Below are 12,051 nucleotides of genomic sequence, written 5' to 3' on the forward strand. Positions count from 1 at the left end.
TCTCCCGCTGGCATGGTCACCCCTTACTGCCCCCCTGCCAGCCTGGCTGCCCCCAACTGCTGGCCTGGTCACCCCTAACTGCCCCCCCCCACTGGCCTGGTCACCCCCAACTGCCCCCACCCTGGCCTGGTTGCCCCGCAATGCCCTCCCCCCCCCCCGCCGGCCTGGTCACCCCCAACTGCCCTCCCCTGCAGGCCCAGTTGCTCCCAACTGCCCTACCCTGCAGGCCCAGTTGCTCCCAACTGCCCTACCCTGCCAACCATTTTGTGGTAGCTATCATGGACCACATGGGGCAGCCATTTTTGTGCAAGGGCATGATGGTCAATTTGCATATTACCTCTTTATTGTGTATATATATAGATTGGTTATTGTAAACATTTCACATGCACTTTTATCAATTATTCCATCAACACTAGGTTGTTTCAAGTTCTCACTTCATAGGAAAAATTTTAGGGTTTTTACTTTCTTCTCTGCTTTTCCATTTCCCCTCCCAGCTAATGTCTTCTGTCTCTACATTATTAATGCTAAATGGATTTCTGTGAGAGGCAATCTGCCCAACCATGCCTGAGATTTTGAGACTAGGTGGCTACTGTGATCTTTCTGGCTCAGCATATTCAGGATTGTCATCAAATGCCGGTCACAATCAAATGGCAGGAAACAGAACACAATTTTTAATTCCCTCAGCTATCCTTTTGTCTATTTAAGGAAAAGACAGGCTTTTTTTCTTTTCTGGATCACAGGAGTTGTCTCATTAAACCAAATACCATAGAACAGCATGAAGATAGGGCCAGAGGAAGGTGTAAGGGGAAGAAATCCTATTAGGGTTCCCAGCAGGAGGGTCATTGGAGACACACACACTAATGAAACAGAGACCTGGGGCTCCATTCATGTTCCTGTGATTTCAGCTCCAGTTTCAAAGAGGGAAAAATGTGCTGTCTGCTTTCAGAAATCACTCCAAGGGCACTCAAACCACACAAAGAGTTTGTTCTTTCAAAAACGTTAAGGATGGAGATGAGGATAAAAATACCACTTAAAAAAATCCTTGCTGTTACTAATGTTATAAAACTATTATCCATATGTATAAGTAAGGTTTTAAAAAATTATTTGATCAAGATTTCTCATTAGCTAAAATATTCCTAATTATTGACATTAGTTTATGAAGTTATATGTTGAATATTTTTGGAGTCACTCCTAATTTTGTCCTTGTTTCCTTACTGTTTAATTCATAAAGAAAGAAAATATTAAGTTTTATAAACAATTTGATTTTTAAAACAGTGTATCTGTGCAAGCAATTTTCACACCTATCATTACCCTTTGCCAATTCTAAAATATACCAAATTATTTACTTTGTGAAAAGGATCAAGTGCAAGTAAATTAAAAACTACTTAAATGTGTATATGTTGACTAAATGATCCACCCATATGTAAATCTAGGGTTTTTATATGGGGTCAAAACCATTTGATGGTCTCAGGCTGTGAATTTTAAAACATCAGTGGTTAGAAAAAAATAAACATTTAAACATGTACTAATATATTAGAGGTGTCTTAATTCAGAAAGGCAAAGTAAAGTAATTTATAGATAACGAAATAAGTAATTAAAGAGGAGAAACTGCCATAGTATCATTGGTTAATTATAGCGAACCACCAGTCTAGATTATTGGCCAATACCCTTCAACAGATATTGACTAAACTCCTACTATATGCCAGTGCACAATACAGCAATTAATAAAATGAACAAAAATCCCTATCCTCCTGGAGCTCACATTCTAGTGGAAGGAAAAAGGAATAAAAAAGACAAACTTGTAAAATACAGATAGTACACTAAATAGCAATAAGTGCTAGGAGAAAAGGAAGAGGGAGGGGGATGGAGGGGGAGGGGGAGTGTGGGTTTTACAACTTTAAATTGGACAGAGAAATCTCATTGAGAAGTAACTTTTTTTTTTATTGATTTTTTTTTTTTTTTACAGAGAGGAAGGGAGAGGGATAGAGAGTTAGAAACATCGATGAGAGAGAAACATCGATCAGCTGCCTCCTGCACACCCCCTACTGCGGATGTGCCTGCAACCAAGGTACATGCCCTTGACCGGAATCGAACCTGGGACCCTTGAGTCCACAGGCTGACGCTCTATCCACTGAGCCAAATCGGTTAGGGCTTGAGAAGTAACTTTTAATGAATTTTTTTTCAAAAATAATATTTAGTAAGAGTAGTGTTATTTAGCATTTTTACAAATCTCTATTACCTGGTTCAGTAAAGGACACAGCTGTATTCTTATAATTGCTTCTGCATTCAGTCTATTTATGTTTTGGTTGAGATTCCTAAGGAAAATATAGCCTCATATAATCTTCTTGAATACTAAGTCCCAGCTTGACAGGTAGTTTCTTAAAGGTCAGTGGCAATGTGAAACCTAAAACTTTATCAATAAACTTTTATTGTTTCATTAGAATCCAGTAATTTATCTTGTACTTTGAATGGATATTTGTAACATTACACATTTTTTTTGGGGGGGGGGGAGGGGGGAGCAGGATATTAGTTCCTTGAGTGATGCAGATCTTCAAAATGTTGATTCATCTTGTCATCCAGGATAAAAAAAAATCACCAGTTATTACTGCTGACCAGGTATAGAGCATACTACCACAAAATACAGCAACTTAGCATACTGAATATTTCAAGCTCAAGGAATGTGAGGAATGAAAGATGACCTTTTCTTTTTCTCTTTTGTTAACTCTTCTTATGACTTGTTGCTTCCCTGTAAACAGGTGAACCCAGTGTTCAACAGCCACCATGAGAACATATATTTGATCTGTCTGTATGATTCCTCTCACCTTCATGAAGGACTTTCTGACCTTCCCCTGAAGCCGCTCATAAAACCCTTCTGTGAGAGGTGCCTCCCTACACCAGCAGGAAAGGAGTATCTCCGAAAATGAAGGGACAGAGAGGAATCTGAATTATCGGGCCTTGCTAAGTTTGCCCCTATTTACTATACAGACCTCACCTTTTCCTGTCACATCTTCCCATGACTTGACACTCTTCAGCAAATCTGGCAAAAAAGTCAGGTGCAACTGTTTCTTCAGGTCTTTATTTCCTTCTGAAGGCTCCTGTGTCATGTAAAACTTCTATTAAATGCATTTCTCTGGCTAATCTGTCTTTGTTACAGAGGTTCCAGTTGAGAGAACTTAAAAGGGTAGAAAAAAATATTTTTCCTTCCTTGTATGACTATTTTTAGTCTTTTTAAGAGCCAGCAAGCTCACAGTGGTGGATATATGTTTCCCGAAATTCTAATTTGAAAACCTGAATCTTCTTAGCGAAAAATTCTATCGTTGTTTTATTTGAACAAGCTTACTCTTTTCTTTTGCAGGACAATGGCTATTACCGATTGGATCAGAATTATTTGCCCTACGCATCAGACATAAATTCTTTAAGCAATAAATGAGAGCTCCATGACTTATTTGTTCCTGGCAGTCTGGGCTACTTTGGACCACTTGTGCAATGCTGCACACCTGCAGAGTTGATTTCTTGGAAGACTCCTTCCAAAATGCTCTGTTCAGAAAATACTGCTCTACTCAAAAGAGATGACTGTTCTACTTGAATGAACTCCACATATTACAACATTATAATGTTAATGTTCACAAAGTAAAATAGGAAAAAAATTTATTTTCTTAATGGAAATAAAAGAGAATCCTTGGGACAGAGTAATTTGCTATCAATAAACACCCATCTGTCACAGCATGAAAGGACATTATGTTACCTCTGTCAAGGGTGACAAAGTACTTATTTTTCACAGCAGTTCAATGGCAGAAATTCCAAATGAAGAGCTAATATTTGGACTCTGAAATTTCCATAAAATGTTTAGGTACACAAACTATGGTTGGGCTAGTTATAATTAGGAGAAAACAATCAAGAGCCATTGGGTAAAAACCCCATGAAAATTAAACAATAGTTTTGAAGAATAATCATTTTTGATAAAACTTTTTTAAGTAGCAGAAAACAATGGTTATGTACATACAAGAAAGAAAAACAAAATAAAAAATTAGATAGTTTTTGTTACTTTAACAATCTATTAAACTTCTTACAGGCTTCCTTCTTTTTGTTTTATCACCCCACCCCACTCAACTTTGTTCATGAAGCCATTCCAAACAAAATTGCAAGTACTTTGAGCTGTACTATCTGCACCATACATTTCCAGTAAGGGTCTGAATACAAATTCACAGTGAAAACAAGCTGGCTGATTTAACCCAGTGAAAAGAAAAATCATGCTCATGAAGAATAACTTAAGAGACTATGGTCTGAAACACCATCGTTTGAAGGGTTATAAGTCCAGTTCTCTAATAAGGACCAAAAGACAATTTCTTTTCAATACAATTTTTGCTATATTAAATATTAATTTCGGTTGTAATCTTCCCACCCATTCATGTATTAGGCTAGTTTTTAATGAGGTTGACAATTCTCCAACTGAACTAATGTAAATGTCATATATTCTTTGGAGGGATTCTTGACTATGATGATGATGACACTATCACTTCCATGGACTGTTTCCAATGTGGTAACTACTGATCTAAGTAGTTGAAATGCATTAACTCATGAACTGGCACATTCATGGAGGGAGAGAGACGTTAGGAATGTGACTAAGATCACATAGCAAGTAAGACCCAGAACCAAGGCTTCAACCTACACATTGGCTCCAGAGCTCATACTTCTTACCACTGTGGCCTTGCCTCTGTTTTGTTTTGAAACAAAACAAAAAAAACAAAATGCCAGAGATTAAACTGAAAAGAAGCATGTGACCCACCTCTTTAAAAATCCCTATTTTTTTAAAAACAATTCCTTTACGACTTGTTTATCAACATCAAAAAATCCCAAACAACCCAATTTAGAAATGGCCAACAGACATATGAACAGATGCTCAACATCACTAATCATCAGAGAAATGCAAATCAAAACTACAATGAAATATCACCTCACACCTGTCAGAATGGCTATTATTAAAAAGTCAACAAATAACAAGTGTTGGTGAGGATGTGGAGAAAAAGGAATCCTCCTGCACTGTTGTATAGAAAACAGTATGGAGATCCCTCAAAATATTAAAAACTGAACTACCGTAAGACCCAGAGATGCCACTTCTGGGTATTTATACGAAGAAAAGTAAAAAACTAATTTGAAAAGACGTATGCGCCCCTATGTTCACGGCAGTAATATTTACAACTAGAGGCCCAGTGCACGACATTCGTGCACTGGGGGGTGGAGGGATGTCCCTCAGCCCAGCCTGCACCTTCTCGCAATCCGGGACCCCCTCGAGGGATGTCCGGGGCTCTCGCAGTCCGGGACCCCTCGCTCCTTACTGCCCACCTGCAGCGGAGGCGTGAGAGGCTCCCACCACCACCACTGTGCTCGCCAGCCATGAGCCCGGCTTCTGGCTGAGCGGTGCTCCCCCTGTGGGAGCACACTGACCACCAGGGGGTAGCTCCTGTGTTGAGTGTCTGCCCCTTGATGGTCAGTGCACATCATAGTGGCCAGTCGTTCCACCATTTGGTAGATTTGCATATTAGGATTTTATTATATAAGATAGCCAAGATATGGAAGCAACCTAGGTATTCATCAATAAATGAATGAATAAAGAAGATGAAGTATATACACACAATTAAATATTACTTAGAAATACAAAAGAATGAAATCTTACCATTTTTGACAACATGGATGGACCTAGACGGTATAATGGTAAATGAAATAAGTCAGCTAGAGAAAGATAAACACCAGATGATTTCACTTATATATGGAATCTAAAACAAAACCAGATTCATAGATACAGAGAACTGATGGTTACCAGAGGGGAGGGGGGCAGGAAGAATGGGTGAAAATGGTGAAGGGGGATGAGATATAAACTTCCAGTTATAAAATAAGCCACAGGAATGTAGCGTACAACACAGGGAATATAGTCAATTACACCATAACATTTTATGGTGACAGATGGCTACTAGACTTATTGTGAGGATCATTTTATAATGTTTATAATGTTGCATCACTATATTGCACACCTTCTGAAACTAATGTAATATTGTATGTCAAGTACTTTAATAAAATTTTTATGCTTCTGATTTTATAAAAGGCCTTAATATTTTGAAATGTCATTTTATAATGCTAATGGCTGTTGTATACATTTTATTAAATGTTTTCTATTGTGCGTTTCAAACTGAGTCAACGATAAATGATACAATTGTAAAGAGTGATAGATCAACAGTTACACATTTAGCTTTGCACAAAAATCTAGTTTGAAGAAGGCATTATGTTAGTAAATAAGTACACATTTATCCCAAACTTTAAAAACTTTTGTGAAACCTATAATAAACATATTGAAATTAGATTTCCTGGGCAATGCTAGAAAATCAAATGGCTAAAGAATATTTGCAAAGCTACAAAATGAAAACTACAGCACTACAAAGTAATCATATGATTTGTGTGATGCGCTTTTCCATATTTTAGTCCCTTACACTTGGTCTTGAATCTATTATATACTGATATTCTAACAAATACTCCTCCTCAGAGAGGAAATCTGCAATAAAATGTGCAATGCCTTGTGTGTAGTTACTAGATTAATAAAACATTACCCAAATAACAACTAAGTACTGTTTAAAATTTATGATAGGAAACTTTTAAACAATAACAAAGACCATGTCTGTTCCATATTTAGGCCAATTTAAATGATTTTCAATAAAGCTAAACTTAATGTAGGGGTCACATTTGGTTTGGTTAAATCTCACCAACCAGACTTCCAAGAATGTGGTTATGTAGGTGGATCACTAGGACCAGTGGATTCCCTTCCTTGGCTGTATTACATTGGATTCCTGCCACAATTCTACTGAGGAGACTCATTAGGAAAGGATCAATCATCCATGTGCTCACATAAAATTGCTCCCCCTCCACCCACAACGCTCCCACCCCCACAAAAAAAAACAAAACCGGCAAGTTAGTTGTGCTTTCATGGCATTTTCACTGGAGACCATAAGTTTGAGTTGAATTATTCAATGTCAGGGTCACAATGAGAGAACGTGGATCTTTCTTATTCTTCTGGACCGTGATCTTTCCTTTCAAGGATTCACCTATAGAAGAAAGGCAAAAAGTATGTTTAAGAATTCAAGGAAAACAGTCCTAACAGAAAAGTAATAACGTACACCAGTATTTCTGTTTTGTTGTTGAGATGTTTCACTCATTTTCAAAAACTTTTAAATTGTCAAATTTTTGAGAAAGAGCAAAACTTCAGTGGTCATGTGGGATTGGGGAGTAGTTTTATTGAACTCCTGAATACGAGTTCCTATGGTGAATCCTGAGCACACAGAAAGATACAAGATATGGTTCCTGCCCTCAAAGAGTTCACATGATATCCAGGTAAAGGGAAATAGCTACACCAATAATTACACAACAGGTTTATGTCTAAAGTATGCTGAGAGTGAAAATTGGGGATGGCTGAAAGGCAATAAAAGGCATGTTTCACAAGAATTTAATAAAAGAATGACCAGAGGGCTAAAATCATGGTTAACTTAAGGAGTACACATGGAATGGCATTTAAGGGAGAAAACACATGTTATAGAGAGCCTTCAGAACATGACATTCTCAGGTACAGAAAACTATAGTTGAGAAAACATAAATTTATATTTTATAGAGTCACATGACAAGGCTGTTAGCCTTGAAGGTCCCAACAGTGTAAATGGAAAACAAAACCTACACAGGTGAAACAGTAAACACAAAAAAACATTACATATTTGTTTTAAATATAAAAACTGATTCCCTAAAATCTTATACAGTATGTTCCAAATTTTATTTTATTCCAAAATGAAATTATATATTATATCTATGTGCTTTTCTGAGTACAAATACTTCTCATTTAAGTTTTTTTTCATTTATTTACCAAGAGCTAATTAAAAATAACAAAAGAGATTATTAAGTTGTAACTGATCACCATTCCCTGCTTTAATAAGAGTAAGATCACCCCCAATAGTAGCAGGTATAGCTTCACCATCTGGATGAACACACAAAGAGTCCATATAAAGTGGCTAAGAGATCTATATAAAACTATCCAAGGACTGAATTTTTTTTTTTTAAATGGGTGAGAATGTCTTTATTTTTATAGTTTCCTTTTTTTAAATATATTTTATTAATTTTTTACAGAGAGGAAGGGAGAGAGATAGAGAGTTAGAAACATCGATGAGAGAGAAACATCGATCAGCTGCCTCCTGCACACCCCCTACTGGGGATGTGCCCGCAACCAAGGTACATGCCCTTGACCAGAATCCAACCTGGGACCCTTCAGTGAGCAGGTCTACGCTCTATCCACTGAGCCAAACCGGTTAGTGCCTGAATAAATATTTTACTTTTTTTTTTTTTTAACTGCAAATCCCCCAACATTAAGAGATAATGAATCTGGATGTTTTTCAATATGGTAGTGAAACAGCACAGTAAAACATATCAAAACCATCTAATAGTTAGATTTATTTTAGAGTATAAAGATATCATTACTGATACATTCTATATATCCTACAGAAATGGTAAAGCTGACATAGTTTTCCATCACTAGACATATCTATCTATCCTATCTAATAATAGAGAAACATGGTAATTAACCATAACTTCGCTACCCTTCCCATTGGTTAATCAGCAGGATATGCAAATTAACTGCCAACAAAGATGGCGGCCGACAGCCACGCAGCTGAAGCAAACATGAGGCTTGCTTGCTCCAGTGATGGAGGAAGCCAACGTTCCCCGCCTGCTTCGCCCTGCTCTAAGCTACACTCTAGGCAACAAAGTTGCAATTATAGAAGCTAAACAAGCTCCAGATACCTGCTTTCAGACAGCTTCATCCTCAGAGCTTAGAGCGGCAGTGATGGCAACAATGTTTCAATTATAGAAGCTAAACAAACCCAGCTGGCAACAATGTTTCAATTATAGAAGCTAAACAAACCCAGATACCTGCTTTCAGCCAGTGCCAGCCTCAGAGCTGGAATAGGCTCTCAGCTCCAGTGACAGCTATAGAAGGTAAATAAATCCCAGAATTAAAAAAAAAACACAAAACAAAACAGAAAAAAATGAGAGGTTGGGAGCTTCAGTTGCCCGCCAGCCTGAAAATGGCCCTCAGCCCCTCACCCAGACTGGCCAGGCACCCCCGTGGGGACCCCCACCCTGAAGGGGGTGTGACCAGCTGCAAACAGCCATCATCCCCTCACCCAGGCTGGCCAGGCACCCAAGCGGGACCCCCACCCTGATCCGGGACACCCTTCAGGGCAAACCGGCCGGCCCCCACCCGCGCACCAGGCCTCTATCCTATATAGTAAAAGGGTAATATGCAAACTGACCCTAACAGCAGAAAGACTGGGAATGACTGGTCACTATAACACACACTGACCACTAGGGGGCAGACGCTCAATGCAGGAGCTGCCCTCTCGTGGTCACTGAGCTCTCACATGGAGGAACTCTGCTCAGCCACAAGCCAGGCTGACGGCTGCCAGTACAGCAGTGGTGGTGGGAGCCTCTCCTGCCTCCTCAGCAGCGCTAAGAATGTCTGACTGCAGCTTAGGTCTGCTCCCCGCTGGCAAGTGGACATCCCCCGAGGGCTGCCGGGCTGCCAGAGGGATGTCTGATTGCCATCCTGGCCCAATCCCCTGGGGAGCAGGCCTAAGCCAGCAAGTGATCACTCCCGAGGGGTCCCAGACTACAAAAGGGCACAGGCCGGGCTGAGGGACCCCCTACCCCCGAGTGCACAAATTTTTGTGCACTGGGCCTCTAGTCTATATATAATAGAGAAATATGATAATTAACCAGGACACTGTAACGAGTTGACCGTACAGGAGGAAGTTGCGTGCATAGTGTCGGGGGTGGGGTGGCAGGGGCCTCCACCTGCCTGCGCTGGGGGAGGGCCTGATCAGCAGCAGCCACGGCTGCTTCAAGGGCAAGAGAGGGAGGCAGGGCCAGACCAGCAGTGGCCATGGCTGCTCTGGGGCCTGGGGAGCGAGGCAGGGCCGAACTGGCCACTCAAGGGTGGGTGGCACCACGCGATTTCAAATCACACGCTGGGCTCCTAGTCTTTGTGATAAAAGAAGAAACCCTATTAACTAAGAATTCAATATCCAGCAAAAATCTTTTAAAAACGAAAGAAAAATAAGGCCTTTTTTTCAAAGAAATAAAAGATAAAACTTTTTCCCAGTAGACCTGCACTACAGGAAATGTTAAAAGAAATTCTTCAGACAGGAGAAAAATGGAATAAAAAAGAAGCTTGGATCTAGACAAAGGAATAAACAAACAATGCCCGAAACGTTAGGTAAGTGATAAATATAAGACTTTTCTTCCTTTTTCAAATTTATTTAAAAGGTAATTGACTGTTTAAAGCAAGAATTGTAACAACATATGTGGGATTAAAACATTTAGGGAAATGTTTTATAACAATAGCACAAAAGATGGAAGAGGATAAATGGAAGCCTATTGCTGTAAGTCTTAACTACAAATTAAGTGGTGTAATATCATTTGATGGTTGTTTGTAATAATCTAAAGATGCAGGCTGGAAACTCTAGAGCAGCGGTTCTCAACCTGTGGGTCGCGACCCCTTTGGCAGTTGAACGACCCTTTCACAGGTGTCGCCTAAGACCATCCTGCATATCAGATATTTACATTACAATTCATAACAGTAGCAACATTACAGTTATGAAGCAGCAACGAAAATGATTTTATGGTTGGGTCACAACATGAGGAACTGTATTTAAAGGGCCAGAAGGTTGAGAACCACTGCTCTAGAGCAACCATTATAAAAACAAACCCAAGAGGTATGGCTAATTAGTCACAGGTAGAGATAAAATAAAATAGTAAAGAATGTTTAATAATAAAAAAAAGAAGAAAAGAGGGTTAAAAGACAGAGGAGATTAAAAAAAACAAATGGCAAACAATAGAGTTAAATTCAATAACATTGGTAATAATATTAAATGTAAACATGTCCAACCTACTTTACAAAGATATAGGTTAAAAGTAAAAGAAGAAATTCTATATAAACATTAATCATAAAGAGGTTGGAATGGCTATAATAATTTCAGACAAAGTTGACTTCAGGAAAAAAAATACAACCAGAGATAAAGAGAGACATTTCAATAGAATAACTTGTTCAATTCATAAATGACACATCATAAATTTTTGTATGCACAGAGCTTCAAACTGCATGACACAAACCTGAAAGATCATAAAAAAGAACAACAACAGAAAAATCTACAATTATGGCTGGAAATTTCTCCTCTTCTTTGTTGATAACTGTAATAATTAGATAAAATCAGAGAGAACATGAAAGACTTGAACTATTACCAACATGACTCGATTGACATCTATAGAACCAATATAGATCATAGCTGGGTCATAAAAAAAATCTTAAACAATGTACAGAAAGCATACATAATATGTTCTCTGACCAAAACGTCTGTTCTGACCACTTTTAATTAGTATTCTATTGGCTGCCCTAGTAAGGGCACTAAGGTGCGCGAGAAGAAAAAAAAAGGGATATAAATTAGAGAAAAAAAGACATAAAACAATCTGTATTTGTAGATCACATTTCTTATATATAGAATATTTTAAAGCAATATGAAAAAAAAGCTACTAGAACTGTAAGATGGTTTAGCAATGTCTTAAGATATAAGGTCAATATAAAAAATTTAGTTTTATTTCTATACATTAGCAATAAGGGATTAGAAATTGAAATAAAAAACCAACATAGCATTTACAATAGTATCGTATAAATATACAATACTTGAGATAAATGTCACAACATATGTGCAAGATTTAGAAACATAAAACTATGAAAGAGTGCTAAAGATGATCTAAAATAAATTGAAAGACACATTTTGCTTATGGATGAAAGACCCAATATGGTTAAAATGGCAATTCTTCCCAAAGTAATACATACATTCAACACAATCCCAATCACAATCCTAACAGGGTTTTTGGGGGGTGGAAATTAACAAGTTGACTTTAAAATGTATATAGCAATTTAAGGGTTTTAGAATAACAAAACCAGTTTTGAAAAAGAACATACAT

At 38.3% G+C, this 12,051-nt stretch overlaps 1 protein-coding gene across 5 annotated transcripts in view; it reads right to left on the minus strand.

Annotated features, from left to right (window-relative positions):
• PRMT3 (protein arginine methyltransferase 3) overlaps positions 1-12,051 on the minus strand; it is a 144,551-nt gene that overhangs the window by 25,315 nt on the left and 107,185 nt on the right. For 3 of the 5 annotated variants that reach the window (XR_011472968.1, XR_011472970.1, XR_011472967.1), the window contains exon 16: positions 5,675-7,091. Coding sequence is in view for 1 of the 5 variants with exons in the window: in XM_070428160.1 (XP_070284261.1) it covers positions 6,982-7,091 (110 nt within the window). In the remaining 4 variants the exon portion in view is untranslated. Of the gene's footprint in view, positions 1-2,408; positions 7,092-12,051 lie in introns of those variants that run through there. The other 2 variants (XR_011472969.1, XM_070428160.1) reach the window with 2 other exon arrangements.

The sequence above is a fragment of the Myotis yumanensis genome, unplaced genomic scaffold (genome assembly GCF_028538775.1).
Source record: "Myotis yumanensis isolate MYYU_CA2020_CCGP unplaced genomic scaffold, mMyoYum1.0.hap1 SCAF_10, whole genome shotgun sequence".
In the NCBI taxonomy this organism is placed as follows: Eukaryota; Metazoa; Chordata; class Mammalia; order Chiroptera; family Vespertilionidae; genus Myotis; species Myotis yumanensis.